The 17,014-nt window shown below is 40.1% G+C and overlaps 1 protein-coding gene and 1 pseudogene across 1 annotated transcript; both read left to right on the forward strand.

The window, feature by feature from the left end:
• The first annotated feature begins 11,508 nt into the window (after positions 1 to 11,508).
• LOC107769544 (ornithine decarboxylase 1B, chloroplastic-like) lies at positions 11,509 to 12,018 on the forward strand. Its single transcript, XM_016588772.1, has one exon. It carries the CDS (start codon positions 11,509 to 11,511, stop codon positions 12,016 to 12,018), a length of 510 nt encoding a protein of 169 aa, XP_016444258.1.
• A 2,521-nt stretch (positions 12,019 to 14,539) lies between these two features.
• Positions 14,540 to 15,323, forward strand: LOC107814877 (ornithine decarboxylase 1B, chloroplastic-like; annotated as a pseudogene).
• The last annotated feature ends 1,691 nt before the right edge of the window (positions 15,324 to 17,014 follow it).

The raw sequence follows: 17,014 nt of genomic DNA on the forward strand, positions 1-17,014 counted from the left end.
ATGAGATTCATCAATCCCGATATTCCATCCATCCCGGCTCGACAAAGATGTATCATGATGTCAAAGAGCAGTATTGATGGGATAATATGAAGAAGTCTATTGCAGAATTTGTAGCCCAGTGTCCCAATTGTCAACAGGTAAAGATAGAACATTAGAAACCCGGTGGATTGCTTCAAAATATAGAGATTCCAACCTGGAAGTGGGAGGTGATTAATATGGACTTCATTATTGGATTACCTCGCTCTTATCATAAGTTTGACTCCATCTGGGTGATAATTGATCGACTTACAAAATGTGCCCATTTTCTGCCAGTGAAGACAACTTACACGGCTGAAGATTATGCAAAGTTGTATATCAAGGAGATTGTTAGGCTTCATGGTGTGCCCATATCTATTATATCAGACCGAGGAGCTCAATTTACGGCTAACTTTTGGAGGTCTTTCCAGAAGGGTTTAGGCACACAGGTAAATCTAAGCACTGCATTTCATCCGCAGACTAACGGACAGGCTGAACGTACCATTCAGACACTGGAAGATATGCTACGAGCATGTGTTTTAGATTTTAAGAGGAATTGGGATGATCATCTTCCACTCATAGAATTCGCCTATAACAATAGCTACCATTCCAGTATTAAAATGGCCCCATACGAGGCACTATACGGGAGGAGATGTAGATCACCAGTTGGATGGTTCGAAGTCGGTGAAACAGAATTATATGGGCCAGATTTGATTCACCAAGCTATTGAGAAGGTGAAAGTGATACAGGAGCGATTGAGGACGGCACAAAGCAGGCAAAAATCTTATTCTGATGTCCGACGTCGTGATCTAGAGTTTGAGGTTGGTGATTGGGTTTTCCTAAGGATCTCACCAATGAAGGGTATTATGCGTTTTGGGAAGAAAGGTAAGCTGAGTCCAAGGTATATCGGGCCATATAAAATTCTTCGACGGATTGGACAGGTTGCTTATGAGTTAGAATTGCCATCCGAATTGGAATTTGTCCACCCGGTATTCCATGTATCTATGTTGAGAAAATGTATTGGAGACCCTTCTCGAGTCGTCCCTATCAAAGATGTACAAGTTACAGAGGACCTATCATATGAAGAAGTGCCAGTGGCGATATTAGATCGGCAAGTTCGCAAGCTGAGAACAAAAGATGTAGCTTCCGTCAAAGTATTGTGGAGGAACAAAAATATGGAAGAAATGACATGGGAAGCAGAAGAGGAGATGAAGTCTAAATACCCTTACTTATTCCAGAATGAATATAACAAGGATGCTGGTGGAAGACAGGATACATTGGAAGGTGAAACGGCTCTATGAGGTAAGCAATAATTTGAGAATACTCCTCCTTAATACAAAATGGTGATATGTAGATAATGTAAATACGCATAATGCTTTGTGTAGCCTTGTGAAGCCATATGTTGGGCTTAATTACTTGCAAGTTTTGCTAGTGACCATTTTATAGGGGAAAATTGATCGGAAATTTCTATTGGAATCCACGATGATTTAAACTCCCCATAAACCCTTACATTCGAGGACGAATGTTCCTAAGGGGGAGGGTGTTACAACCCATATCCACATGTGTTAGTTCATGCCATATACTAGTTAACATAAATCTAAGAAGGAATTATCTTTTAGATGATAAGAAGTCAATCCTATTGGTCTTAAGTAATACAAGAGTGTATAAGGGTGATTAACCAGTATTAGAAGTTAAACGAATCAAGGATGTTGTAACTCGTATTTTCAGGTAATCTAGCGGTGCTTAATACACTCAAGAGGTCATTTATTAAGGTATTTTAATCATATAATATCCGTATCATAAGTCTTGAAGTCAAACGAGTTATGAAACAAAAGTCGACAAAAGTTGTCGCAACTTAGGTTCATAATTTTACTTAAATATTGGGTCAAATGTTTCTAATCATTTCTCATAATTTACAAGGAATTATGGGGTGATCTACCAACAAAATTAAATATCTAGGAGTCTAGTTTCCAATGCATTAAACCGTTCATTGATATGATCTCGGAGTAGAGAGATATTCGCGTTTTCGCGAGACTGCGCCAAGCACCTCTCTATGGGGCCCACTAAGTCGGTTTAAGATATTTGGACCTATATAGGATGACTCCAACCCGTTTTAAGTCATTTCTTTTCACTATTTTCAGACCTTAGAACCCTAGGAACATCCTCTCAAGGTTCTCTCAAGATTCAAGACCCAAAAAAAGGGCAAACAACACAAATCAAGTATCGGGAATTCCGTGGCGCTAGTAAGTCTCTTGTTCTTCTTGTTGTTGCTCATTTTTGTGTCGTTCCAGCTCGTGTGGGAGGTTGTTTTAAAGGGTTTATGTTCTGTAAATACTCCCTAATGTTCTTAATATCAATCCTAGGTGATTTCAAGCCTTCTAAAGTGATTCTAGTGCCGAAAAACACTAATTGATCGCTAGTTTCATTTTTTTGTTGTTGTGGCAGCATTGGAGGGATATTTCTTGGAAATTTAAGGTCAAATTGGAGTTGTTCTTTCTGTATAAAGGTAAGGAACCTCTTACTCTATATGTATTTAAGATTATCCAAGTTGCGGCTAAGCCATTGAAGCTAGAACTTGTGAGATATATATCGAAAGGCTTGGTAGTAATGTTATTGTTTTGTGGACTGTTTTGCGTTGTTGTTGGGCTGCATATTTTACTACTATCTTGTGGAGTTTTGGAGGAGTAAGGGTGTGGAGAAACACCATATATATGTAGGGTTATGGGCTGATAGTTATTCGTAACATTTCCAGGTTGTTTGACACGACTACGGTGGTCGTCGTATGTATGGAGTGATTAGGCTGTGTGTGGACTATTTTGGGAGGCTCAATATGTTTATTATTGATGTTGTTTGGGCTGTTTGGTAACTGTTTTGAATGGTGTGAGGTCATATATATAGGGGAGGTGCTGTCCGTTTCATCGTAAAATAGGTTGTGGTCGATACATAATAGTTATGACGCTTAAATGATAACGATAGTATCGTTTCTCTTATTGTAGACTAAGGAGTTTTGACAATTGCATAGCTTGAGATTGGGGCAGTATATACAAGGTATGTGAGGCTATCCCTTTCCTTCTTTTGCACGACTTCGATTGTACATAATGTAATGAACAAGCTTCCAAGATACTCTACTCTTAGAAGCTAGCAGTACTTACATTGTTTTCCCTCTTATGGAACGATTGATGTTAATGTTACTTCTCTTATTCTTATGTTATCAATGTTGTTCGTACTTCCTAAATCTTATAAGGTTCATAGTGAAGAGTTAGTCCTAATAACGTGTATAGAGGATACCGACCTTACGTCACTCCGAAAGGTTTAGAATGTGATTCCATGAGTCGAGCATGCATTATATATATGTATCTATTTTACTCTACCGAGCCACGCTATAGTTGGCCAGGTACGGCACCTATTGTGCAACCACTGATCAGTTGGGTTTTACCGAGCTCCACGTGGCCGGGTACGATTCTACCGAGCCTATTATGGCCGGGTACGATATGATGATGATGATGCCCACAGAGGCGAATGCTTTAAAGGTTTATGTATTTATACATATGTATCATGCATTTCATGTAAGTAGCCCTCAGAGGTACTAAGATGTTACAGGTTGTATATTCTCTATCCTTGCTTACATTACTGATCGCATTTATGGTTCCTTGCCTTACATACTCAGTACTTTATTCGTACTGACGTCCTTTTATTTGTGGACGCTGCATGTCGTGCTACAGGTCCTGATAGACAGGCAGGTGCAGCTCCCCCACCACAGTAGACTGTCCAGTTCAGCGGTGATTGGCGAGATCCCTTCTCCGGACTTGCCTTGGTCTTGGTATGCAATTTTTGTTATAGACATTATGGGTATGTCGGGGCCCTGTTCCGGCTATGTTGCAACACTTATGTTCTTTTAGAGGCTCATAGACAGGTGTCGGCTCATGTATAGTTTGGTATGCCTTGTCGGCTAGTTTTTGTTGTATAGTCTTTCATAGTAGCGTGGTAGCTCATACCTTATATGTAGTTTCTTGATTGTCTGGTCATCCCCTGCTATGTATGTTCATGCCGTCATATTTTATTGCTGGTTGTCCATGATCTAGGTCTACCATTTATATTGATCTCGTCAGCCTTAAAAGATAATAATGAAGGTTAGATGAAATGTACGTTGGTGCTCGGCATGTGTGGTCGGGTGCTAGTCATGGCCCTTCAGTTTGGGTCGTGACATTAATGCCTTGTCATCTATAGAATCAGAGAAACAAAAAGAAGAAAAGAAAAATGATAGAGTCTTATCGGTGAAAACCTTCACAGGCACCATAATGCGACGGTAAGTTTAGAGAAAGAACAAAATGAGATAGGCTTGATGGTGAAAACCCTTCTGGCACTACAAGTCGAATAAGGACCGTGAATCAGATAGGATAATCGGAGCATGGAAGCCCAGTTTCATAACTCAGAGGTACAACAAGAGTTGAACATTAGACTTGCTTGATAGATTAGGCCACTTAATCCAAAGGTGCATGTCATGGTCATTAGAGATGGTATCCACATATGATAAGTTTCTACTTTGTGGTTTTCTTGTTAGGAATTATCTCTTTCCATTGTCCTTTAATCTGTTTCTTTTGTCTTGTTTACTTCCTCTTCCTGAGTCTGTTTGGTCAGAACAAGTGAGAAATGACTTCAAAATTTGCCATCAGTTTTCCAATTGCACAAAACGGACTCTGGCTAGCACATCAAAGTGGCAGATGTCAGGAAAGAACAGTACGCAACCTGAGTTGGTAACAATCAACGTGCTTTGGAATTCATGTGAAATACAAAAGGTTTGGTATATGTCAATTCATGAATAATGCAACAGATATAGGGTGTTGGGTTTGAACGGATCAGAGGTATTTTCTCTGATAAGGGTGTCAGAGAAAGTGGTTAGTAAATAAACAAGCAAGGTCTTTTGAGTTAAAATCAAAGTTATCATAGGAAGTGAAGGAGCAATCGCCTTTAAAGTCAAGGCCACAAACCAACCACCATATTTAAACTCACAAGTTTTCTTTGTTTGAAACAAGGACGAAGACTATGTCCAAATCAAAGCTTGGAAGCTTGAATTTTTCAAGTGTCATGCCCAAATTTTGTCGACACAAAGGCGGTTTGAGAAGGGGGAAGAAAATTTGTTCGATCTACAGGAACCCTCCATGAGGAAAGCATGGTTCAAGGGCAAGGAATTTTGTTCGTTCTGCAGAGATCCTCCAGGAAGAGAGCATGGCTCAGGTAAGTTCATTCTCGGCTTTTCAGGACCCTCCAGATAATGGGATTTAGTTTTAAGTGTTCAGGACCCTCATGGATAATGGGATTTAAGTTCAAGTTTTCAAGACCCTCCTGGATAATGGGATTTAATTTCAAGTTTTTAGGACCCTCCTGGATAATGGGATGTAGCTTTAAGTTGTCAGGACCCTCCTGGATAATGAGATTTAGTTTTAAGTTTAATAAGACCTTCATAGATAATGAGATTTAGCATAAGTTTTACCTTTAGGAAGTAGAATTTAGCTTTGAAGTTTTCACTCTTAAAATGAGATTTAATTTTCGTTTTCAGGGCCCTTCTAGATAATGAGATTTAGCTTTTAAATTCTTAGAGCTCTTTTGGAAAACAGGATTCGATTAACACTCACAGATGTTCCTAGTACCAAACTAGGACAGAAAAGTTTCTTTTGTTTTGTCTGTCTTGTTATAATGGCAGGCGCCCACCTGGAGAACAGGGAATACATTTCAAGTTTTGGCATCAGGCGCCCACCTGGAAAACAAGGGAATACGTTTCAAGTTTAGGCATCAGGCGCCCCCCTGGAAAACAAGGGAATTCATCTCAAAGTTTAAGTTGTAGGAGCCCACCTGGAAAACAAGGGAATACATCTCAAAGTTAAGAATTAGGCGCCCACCTGGAAAATAAGGGAATACATCTCAAAGTTAAAGCATCAGTCGCCCACCTGGAAAACAAGGGAATACATTTCGAGTTTTGGCATCAGGCGTCCACCTGGAAAACAAGGGAATTCATTTCATGTTGAAGCATCCCACCTGGAAAACAAGGGAATTCATTTCAAGTTGAAGCATCAGACGCCCACCTGGAAAATAAAGGAATTCATTTCAAGTTGAAGCATCAGGCGCCCACCTGGAAAACTAGGGAATTCATTTCAAGGTTTAAGCATCAGGCGCCCACCTGGAAAATAAGGGAATTTATTTCAAGGTTTAAGCATCAGGCGCCCACTTGGAAAATAAGGGAATTCATTTTAAGTTGCAGCATCAGGCGCCCACTTGGAAAATAAGGGAATTCATTTCAAGTTGAAGCATTAGGCGCCCACCTGAAAAACAAAGGAATTTATTTCAAGTTGAAGCATCAGGCGCCCACCTGGAAAACAAGAGAATTCATTTCAAGTTGAAGCATCAGAGGCCCACCTGGAAAACAAGGGAATTCATTTCAAGTTGAAGTTTCTGGCGCCCACCTGAAAAACAAGGGAATTCATTTCAAGTTGAAGCATCAAGCGCCCACCTGGAAAACAAGGGAATTTATTTAAAATTTTTTGTCAGAGAGGCATCAGGAGCCTACCTCATGAAGAATATGAGTCAATTTTCAATTTTCAAGATTCAAGTCAGAGGCATCAGGAGGATCCCGCATGAAGAACAGGGTCAACTTTTAATTTTCAAGATTCAAGTGAAAGACAACAGGAACCCGTCTGGAGAATATGGGCAATTTTTTATTCAAATAAAAAGTAACACGAGTCACCTGAGGAACAAGGTTTTCAAGCTCAAGTCTACTCCAAGTTCAAGTTTATTTAACTTGCAAGCAGCAGGATGCCCGGCTGAAGAACAGGGTCAACCTCCAGTTTTCTTCAAATTCAAGTCAGCAGGATGCCCACCTAAAGAATAAGGTGAATTTCAAATTCATGTTGAAGGACAAGTGAAGATTCAAAGAAGATTCAAGACAATAAGTAGATAGGATCTTGTATTTTTTCTTTTATTTTTGGTATAATTTTTCATTTTATTTTTGATGTAATGGCAGGAACCGTAGACCGGAACCTCAACGTCACCTCAATCAACTCGTCACCTCGGTATACTCCATCACTGTTCCTACTTCTGAACTACACGTGGCCTGATTCCTTTATAGCCAAGAATATGTAGGTAGCTCAGATACCAGGGCTCGGTCACATTCTCCTTTCTCTTAGTTTTTGGTCTCTCTAAATAAGAGTTGGGTCAAAAAACCTGTCTCATCATCCTTTGTCTGAAAACTCTTCGTATTTCCAGTCAAAGAGGAGCAGTTGTAGACATGTGATATTTGACCCTCCCCAAGATTTTACATATTTTAGCATATAAATATTTAGTTTAGGCCTAATATCGCTATTTCAATTAGTTTTCATTCTTTTACTTTATTTTGTCACAAAAATAAAAATTACAAAAATATTTTTTCTTTTTAGCTAATTGATATAAAATAGTTTCACTTTTAATTTTTAATTTTACTTGAATTAATTAGAAATGATTTCATAACTTTGTAGTTGTTATTTTAGAAGCTAATATTTTTAGTCTACTAGAGTTAAAGAGCCACTTTTAAAGGTATATTTTGCCAAATTTGGTCCAATCGGATCTAGCCCATAATAACCCAAGCCCAATACCCCTAAAACCCTAGAAAGACACTTAAAAACAATCCTAAACCTATCTTCTTCTGTAGACACATTAGACGTAAGTTGTTGAACGCCTAAGACAAAAAAAGTTGAAGCCATTTTTTTTACATGAGGACCCATCATCACCTTTCTTCTTCCTCCCCCACCACCTAAGAAACCCTAGGACCCTTCTCATTCATCTTCCTTAACACAAACCCTAGAGAAACAGCTAACCCAGCCGCCGGCGAAGACCCCATCTTCAGTCACCCACCTTCAAATGACTAGGCCAATGGACCCTTCTTCTCCAAACAAAAACCAACAGACCTAACCTAGAAGACAGTCGCTACCACTCCCTCGTGCACTTGTTTGATTTTTTTTTTCTTATTGATATTGAGTTATGGTGTTCCTTATATTTACCTACTGTCCTTCTGTTATCATTGATGTTTCCCCGTAACATGTTTCCCCCTTCCATTCTTAACTGTACATTCCTGCTTTTATTTTCTGTTGTATATGATTTAACTGCACAGGTTTATTTGGTAGTCTGGTCCTAGCCTCGTCACTACTTTTCCGAGGTTAGACTAGGCACTTACCAGCACATGAGGTCGGTTGTGCTGATACTACACTCTGCACTGTGTACAGATCCCGGTGCGGCAGCTTTTGGACCTTAGCTTTGGGGTTGCTGCCTTCAGTCCATCTGGAGATCCGAGGTAGTCCTTCCGGCGTCTGCAGGCCTTGGCGTCTCCTTCTATACTTTTATTTTGTTTCTTTCATGTATTTCATAGATAGTGTTGTAATAATTCTTTCAGGCCTTTATTTGTAGTACTCCTAGACAGTCTGTGAAATTGTGACACCAGTATTGGGTAGTTTATGTATGGATTAGTATTGGAACCTTTATTAATATATTACGTTTTAGTCTTCCGCTGTTTATATAATATTGGCTTTAAATTATTAAAGGATTAAAAAATGGGAAAAGGGTAAATAATTCCAAAGGTCGGCTTGCCTAGCTTTCACTAATAGGCGTCATCACGACTCCCGAGGGTGAGAAATTTGGATCGTGACAGCATGCCTAGATTATACTGCCTAACTATTGTATCACTTAGCATGATTGGAGTTCTGTTTTGTTAAAAGCTATGACTAGTATAGTTACCCATAAGGATTTGTTCACTGTTTAGTATGCCCAATTCGGCCTTTAGATAATTGCATGAAACCTTTTTGTTCACTAGTATGTCCAAGCTACGTTGTTTGCTTACTGTCTCACCTAGCATGTCTACATCCTGCTTGCTCTATATGTGATTAGTATTTCTAAACTTTGAATGCTTCATGAAGTGCCTGCCTAGCTTGTTTATTTAAGTCTTACCTATTCTAGTTTGACTAACGAGATCTTGTTAAGGTATTTAGCCCTACAAAGTATTCTAATTGTGTGCCTAAGACTTATGTGTTATCAACATGTCTTTATTGTAATCTTTGTAACTAACTCGTCAATTCCACAAACTCATTTGTATATCTGTTTCCTTATACACTAGGCTGTATTCTATGTGTCCCCCAATCCTTCTCTCCCTCTATGAAGAATCTGCTTGCCCAAAATGTTTCTGAAACTGTGTGTTCTGTGACTTGCAATCTGATATCAAAAATGTTCTTCATGTTTTCTCAAACTGTTTTCCACCCCAACTAGTATTGATTTTAGAAAATCTTTTACTACTAAGGCCCATTTGGCTGCTGTTTACCAAACTCTGTCAAGTCATTATGCACTCTCACTTTCTCTTAGTTCATTAAGTCCTACCTCTCTGGTATGTGTACTACTTGGTCTCTCTGAACTCTAGCATATCAGAGCTGACACTTCCACATTGCACATAAATCAGTTCTTATTTGAGAAAGGTCTGGGTGTGAGCACTGCCCAGAATCCTTTAGATCCTTAGGGAACTCTGACGCACCTAGACATGAATTGGTCTATGGAACTTTGGGCATTTGAAACTAGTGAAGGCTTGATAAACTAGGATTGCTTTGGGCCTACTTCAGGCTCCCTATAGTTTAATGTATATTTATATTTATGTAATTTATTCAATTCTTGGTCTGTAATAATTAATTATAAACAAATATTGGGGTGACTAGTAAAAAGGGAAGATATTTGTATATTGTGGGTAAAATTGGGTAGATAACATGCCTATAGGGTCTATTTCGATTCAAATGTGTTTGTTAGATGACATGCCTATAGGGGCTCGTTTGGTTCAAATGATTTTGTTAGATAATATGCCTATAAGATCTGCTTTGGTTTCAATGAATTCTGCTTGCTTTACTTTTATTAAACATCATGCCTATAAGATCAAAATCAGCTTTTAATAATTAGATACCACACCTATAGGATTTAAAATCAGTTGTAATAGAAGTCATGCCTATAGGGATTTCGTTTTGGTCAAATAAATTCTGCTTGTTTCACCTTATGTTCAATTAGAAATCATGTTTATAGGATCTAAAACTAGCTTAGTTAGATTTAAAATTAGCTTAACTCGTGCCTGTAAGTTCTGAATCAGATTAACTAACCTACTCATTTCTTTAATAGTCGTCAACATTGCGTTAAATAATATTACTAGAAAGCATGACTATAGGATCCAAGTTGTCCGTTTAAAAATTATTTACTGTTTTACTACATTCCTGATCAACGATTAGATACCATGCTCATAGGATATCACTATTATGCGCCTAGGCAAGCCTGCAGAGTGATTAAAATTCTGCAAACTATAAAACTATGCCTCGTATTTGTAACTGCTCATATTCAACAGGTCTAAATTCAGTAGGTAAACTGAACAGATCTTTGAACATTAGTCCTAATTCAATACTGTATACTCTCTCCTTAACCATATATCATGTTCTAAGGTTTTCTCTTAAATACCTGAAACTGTTGTTTGAGACATATACTTACTTGTTCTGTTTGTGCAGGTAAAATATGAGCCTTTAATTGTTCTCTCTTTAATGCAGTCCTAACTATTTTGATTGACGCCTAGAGTTTTCTCCTTTGGGTACCTTAGGATGGTCTAGAACTACCTAAATTAGAGGTCCTAAATACCTCCAGGGCCACAAGGAAGGGACGGATAGTGCACGCATAAGATATATTTCAAGGTTGCTATAACGCTTTAGGCTTTGACCAAGGGGAGGGAATTGGGTAGTAAGGATATGATGACTAGCGCTAATGTCACGTGTATCCCCTCATTGAAGAGTGATTACCGATGATTGTGTGGGTATGATCCTGTAGTCTAACCAACCTAGGACCTCTCTTTCCCAACTCCCACTGTTTAAATGAATTTACTTTTCTTTATATATGTGTAAGTTGTTCAAACCTCTTTCTTGCTCCCATTACCTAAAGCATACATGTACTTAGAATGTCAAAACATGCATTTATTTGCAAGTATGTTTTACAACTGTTTATTTGTTAAAATGACTAATTCACATAGTTTAAGTTCGGTCGGGACCCACCGTTGTGGACCGCGAGGGGTGCCTAACACCTTCCCCTCAAGGTTATTTTCTATCCCTTTGCCCTAATCTCTGGTAATGCAAACTAGTCCATGAGTTAATTACTCTAAGTGCCCTAATACACCATAATCCTTTAGGTGGCGACTCTTCAAATACCTAAATTCCCAAAAGGAAACGAGTTATTCTCCCATGAACGTCGAAACTCGGGCTCCCGTAAGGGAAAAAGGGGGAGCGACACCACACCCCTCACCAGTCACACGACCACCTTCTGACAACCAGCCCCAAACCAACCGCAAACCACCTCAAGATCAACGGCAAACAAGGATGAGAATCAGGAACGTTTTTAAATCCCTAGTTTCTTTTCTTTCCCTTTGATTCCTTTCTCTCATTTACCTCTCTCTTTTCTTCCTTTGTTTGGATGGCCGGCCAAATAATCATCGTTTCCGGGTTGAACCCGGTGGCCATTCTTCAGTCCACAATTGGCGGCGGAGCTTCTCCTACAGCGGCGGCGGCGGCGGAAAACGTCACCAGAAAAGTCATCCCTCTTTCAAGAGATGCCTTACAAGATTTCATGTTATCAATCATAACCCAAAAATTACAAGATGAGAAACAACCTTTTTACGTGTTAGATTTGGGTGAGGCTGTTTCTCTTATGGACCAATGGAAATCTGCTCTCCCAAATATCCGTCCATTTTACGCTATTAAATGTAACCCTGAACGGTCGTTCCTTTCAATTTTATCTGTTATGGGCTCAAATTTTGATTGTGCTAGCCGAGCTGAAATTGAGTATGTTTTATCTCTTGGCATTTCACCTGACCGTATTGTTTTCTTAAATCCATGCAAACTGGAATCCGATATTATTTTTGCAGCAAAAGTTGGGGTGAATCTTACAACATATGATTCAGAAGACGAGGTTTACAAGATCTGAAAGCAACAACAACAACAACAACAACAACCCAGTATAATCCCACACGTGGGGTCTGGGGAGGGTAATATGTACGCAGACCTTACCCATACCCTGAAGGGTAGAGAGGCTGTTTCCAGGAGACCCTCGGCTCAAAAAACAACAGAAGCCGATATATTAGTACCACAAAAATGCATAATAAAATAACAGCGATACAATAGATATGAAATACAGAATACGAAATACGATAAAGATGGCTGGTATAGTAAAACTAGCAGGTAAAGCCCTGCATCAATAGATGACCAATGACCTTCTTAGTCTAACTCCTAACTGGCTAGTCTCACTCTGTTGTGCTGTAGAAATATTCACAACTCTCCCCTAACCTACAACCTTAATACTCGACCTCCATAATTCCCTGTCAAGGGCCATGTCCTCAGTAATCCTAAGTCGCGCCATGTCCTGTCTGATCACCTCTCCCCAATACTTCTTAGGTCGTCCTCTACCTCTCCGCGTGCCCACTACAGCCAGTCGCTCACACCTCCTCACCGGTGCATCAGTGCTCCTCCTCTGAATGTGCCCGAACCATCTGAGTCTTGCTTCCCGCATCTTGTCCTCTATGGGGGCCACGCCCACCTTCTCTCGAATATCTTCATTCCTAATCTTATCCATTCTTGTATGCCCGCACATCCACCTCAACATCCTCATCTCCGCTACTTTCATCTTCTGGATGTGTGAGTTCTTTACCGGCCAACATTCAGTTCCATATAACATGGCAGGCCTAACCACTGCTCTATAAAACTTACCTTTTAGTAACGGTGACACTTTCTTATCACACAAGACTCCCGACGCTAACCTCCACTTCATCCACCCCACCCCTATACGGTGTGTGACATCCTCGTCAATCTTCCCGATCCCCTGAATAACCGATCCAAGGTACTTGAAACTACCCCTCTTGGGAATGACTTGAGAGTCAAGCCTCACTTCAACTCCCGCTTCCGTCGGCTCAACTCCAAATTTGCACTCGAGGTATTCCGTCTTCGTCCTTCTCAACTTGAAACCTTTAGACTCAAGAGCATGTCTCCAAATCTCTAGCCTCTCGTTGACACTGCCTCGTGTCTCGTCAATTAGAATAATGTCATCAGCAAATAGCATGCACCATGGCACCTCCCCTTGAATATGATGAGTCAGTGCATCCATCACCAGGGCAAATAGGAATGGGCTGAGCGCAGACCTTTGGTGCAACCCCGTAATAACTGGAAAATGTTCAGAGTCGCCTCCTACTGTCCTAACCCGAGTCTTAGCTCCATCATACATGTCTTTAATCACCTTAATATAGTCAATCGGGACCCCTTTATCCTCTAAGCAGCTCCATAAGACCTCCCTAGGAACCTTATCGTACGCTTTCTCCAAATCAATAAACACCATGTGAAGATCCTTCTTCCTATCCATGTACTGTTCCACCATCCTCCTAATAAGGTGGATAGCTTCTGTGGTAGATCGCCCCGGCATGAACCCGAATTGGTTGTCTGAAATAGACACCGTCCTTCGCACTCTTATTTCTACCACTCTCTCCCAAACTTTCATGGTATGACTTAGTAATTTGATGCCCCTATAGTTGTTACAGCTCTGGACATCACCTTTGTTCTTATACAACAAGACCATTGTACTCCACCTCCACTCTTCCGGCATCCTATTAGTCTTGAATATAACACTAAACAATGCAGTAAGCCATTCTAAGCCTGCTCTACCCACACACCTCCACAGTTCAACCGGGATTTCGTCTGGCCCGGTAGCTCTGCCCCTTCTCATCTTACGCATTGCCTCCATGACTTCATCGATCTCAATGTCCCTACAATTACTTAATTCATGGTGACTGTCGGCATTCCTCGATTCCCCAGGTCTAATATCTTGATCTCCTTCTTCACTTAGAAGTTTATGAAAGTAGGTCTGCCACCTCCTCTTAATCTGGTCATCTCCCATCAAAACTTTGCCGTCGTCATCTTTTATGCACCTCACCTGGTCTAGATCTCGAGTTATCCTCTCTCTCGCCTTAGCGAGTCGGAATAACTTCTTCTCCCCGCCTTTGTTCCTTAGTTCCTCATACAGACGAGCAAAAGCTGTCGTCTTAGCCTCCGTCACTGCCATCTTTGCCTCCTTCCTAGCTACCTTATACCTTTGACTATTCTCTCTCTTCTCCTCCTCGTTAGTGCTCCCTACTAACCGCAGGTAAGCCGCCTTCTTCGCTTTCACTTTACCTTGGACAACTGCATTCCACCACCAATCTCCTCTGTGACCACCATTGCGGCCCGTAGATATCCCTAACACCTCTCTCGCCGCCTTTCTTATACAATCCGCCGTCGTCGACCACATTGTGTTTGCGTCCCCACCACTTCTCCAAGCTCTCATTGCCGATAACCTTCCTTCCAACTCCTTGGCTTTATCCTTAGTCAAGGCGCCCCACCTAATCCTAGGGCGTCCTTACAAGATCTGAAAGCATCACCCGAAATTTGAACTCTTGCTCCGAATCAAGCCCATGCTCGACGGCAACGCGAGATGCCCAATGGGCCCGAAATACAGCGCGCTTCCAGAAGAAGTCGACCCGCTGCTCAGGGCAGCTCAAGCCGCCCGTCTCACCGTATCCGGCATCTCATTCCACATCGGTAGCGGAGATGCCGATTCAAACGCTTATCTCGGCGCCATAGCCGCGGCTAAGGGAGTGTTTGAAACAGCTGCTAAACTCGGATGTCGAAAATGACTGTTCTAGACGTCGGCGACGGGTTTACATCCGGCCACCAGTTCACAACCGCCGCCGTCGCCATTAAATCAGCTTTAAAACAACACTTCGATGACGAACCGGAGTTGAAAATCATAGCTGAACCGGGTCGGTTTTTTGCTGAGACGGCGTTTACTTCGGCAATGACGATTATAGGGAAAAGAGTGAGGGGTGAATTGAGGAGTATTGGATTAACGACGGGCTGTACGGTTCGATGAACTGTGTACTTTACGACCATGCGACGGTGAATGCAACGCCGTTAGCTGTTCTATTGAATCGTAGTAGCGTCACCTGCGGCGGGTCGAAAACGTTCCCGATGACTGTGTTTGGGCTAACTTGTGATGCTCTTGATACTGTTTTAAGGGTTTACCAGTTACCGGAGCTGCAGGTTAATGATTGGCTGGTTTTTCCTAATATGGGTGCTTATACTAAAGCTGCTGGGTCCAATTTTAATGGATTTAATACTTCCGCCATTGTTACTCACCTCGCTTATGCTTATCCAAGCTGAAGAACCACCTGTATTAGGAATTACTACCGTGGTTTTGTTGGTTTTTTCCTTTTTTGGGTATCTTTTTCTTAATTTTGTTGTTTTTGGTAGTGTAATTTATATTCCAAATCAGCTTGTAATTCTCTTGTAGGTAAGAATGCAAGGATTTGCTAAAAAAAAGGGTTCAAGTTTTAGCTTTTTTGATTTCTTCTTCTTCGATTTTCCATTCTAAATTCATCTACATAAAACAAAACAAAAAAATATAGTGGCTAGTCAGATTTTGACTTCAAATTCAAAAAATATAGAGCAATTTCCAACTCCTTCTTTCATCTTTTTAGACGTATTGTTTATTGTGTTTTCCCATTGCCGACTCGTCCATTTCTTCGGAATATGTTATTCTTTGTAGATCACTAATTCAGTGGTGTATTACTTTATTATATAATTTGCTTGCTTAACAGCTTGTTTAGATGGTTGTAACTCATTGTATCGTATCGTATTGTTACTTTAAATACAATGTTTGTTTTGATTGTTACTTAAATTTTATTGTATCGTATCGTTAAATCTGTCGTTACATAACGACGAAATGTGCCGCTTTATGTAACGACCGATTTGGTGTGGTCGCGTCGTTACCTTGTCTTTTTCTCTCAATCTCACCCTTTATTATTATTAAATTATTTTATTTTATCATTTACCCTACATTTTTATATAGTAATTTTATCTTGTATCATATTTTTTCTTTATAATATTGCAAGTTTATTCTTCATATTGTTAGTGCGTGATATCATGAAACGATGACAAACAACACAATCTATCTAAATATTGTATTTATCAAAAGATACAGTACAATACAATACAGTACGATACGATACATTATGAAATGATGCGTAACAACCATCCAAACAAGCTGTAAGAGGATGAAGGAAGGGGACAATAGGGATCTTCAGTTCAAAAACGAGAGAGAGGATAGTGTAAATTGATATTTTGTCAAGATCGAAAATACAAAAAAAATTCTGCCGCTTCTCTTTCAATTCTCGGATTTTGGGGTTTCAAAGATGGATTTCAACTGAATTGAGTTTGGTATGCCGATTCGAGTTCCCGTTTGCGTTTCATCACATTTTCGAGTTCAAAACAGTGAAACAAGTAATTTTCCGGCTATATTGAGGTTCAACTCTTTCATCCTCTATTTTGTTTTATTAAGCTTAATGTTAATTATTTGTTTGGTGATATGATCTCGTTGTTTCTGTAATTGTTCTCCGTGGTTTTGAATTTGCTCGCTCGGTTATCTGCTCGTGTTTACTCAAATTGGTTATAGCTGAACATGATTTTGTCACAGTATAGAAATTGAGTTACTATTCATCAACTGAACTACGTTAAATTAGATTAAAGGGGCTCGGATGCTAAATTTTATGAAATTGAGCTTTTAATTGTCTATTGCTTTGTTGCTTGCCTATATTCGTTAGGAGCATGCTTAGGTCGTTAATATTCATAAACATCGTAGCTTGCTTTCAGCACGATCACTAATAAATTATCGTGGCCATGAGTACGGTTCCCGTGGCATGTTCACGATACGTGAATCTCAATTCGGGTGTGTATTTCATGTGACCCGGCCATTACTTCAAATAATAATAAAAATAAGCACGTTGTAGGTCGTGGGTACGGTTCCAATTACACAATTCGCAATGTGTACCAAACAAACAAGTGTACGACAATCGTAACTTGTTCTAAAATAATTCCATAAATAATTAAAAACGGTCAGAGGT

The sequence above is a fragment of the Nicotiana tabacum genome, chromosome 5 (genome assembly GCF_000715075.1).
Source record: "Nicotiana tabacum cultivar K326 chromosome 5, ASM71507v2, whole genome shotgun sequence".
Classification (NCBI taxonomy): Eukaryota; Viridiplantae; Streptophyta; class Magnoliopsida; order Solanales; family Solanaceae; genus Nicotiana; species Nicotiana tabacum.

What these genes read in the sequence shown, in the direction of transcription:
- LOC107769544 (XM_016588772.1), top strand. Translation starts at nt 11,509, where the DNA reads ATGGCCGGCCAAATAATCATCGTTTCCGGGTTGAACCCGGTGGCCATT.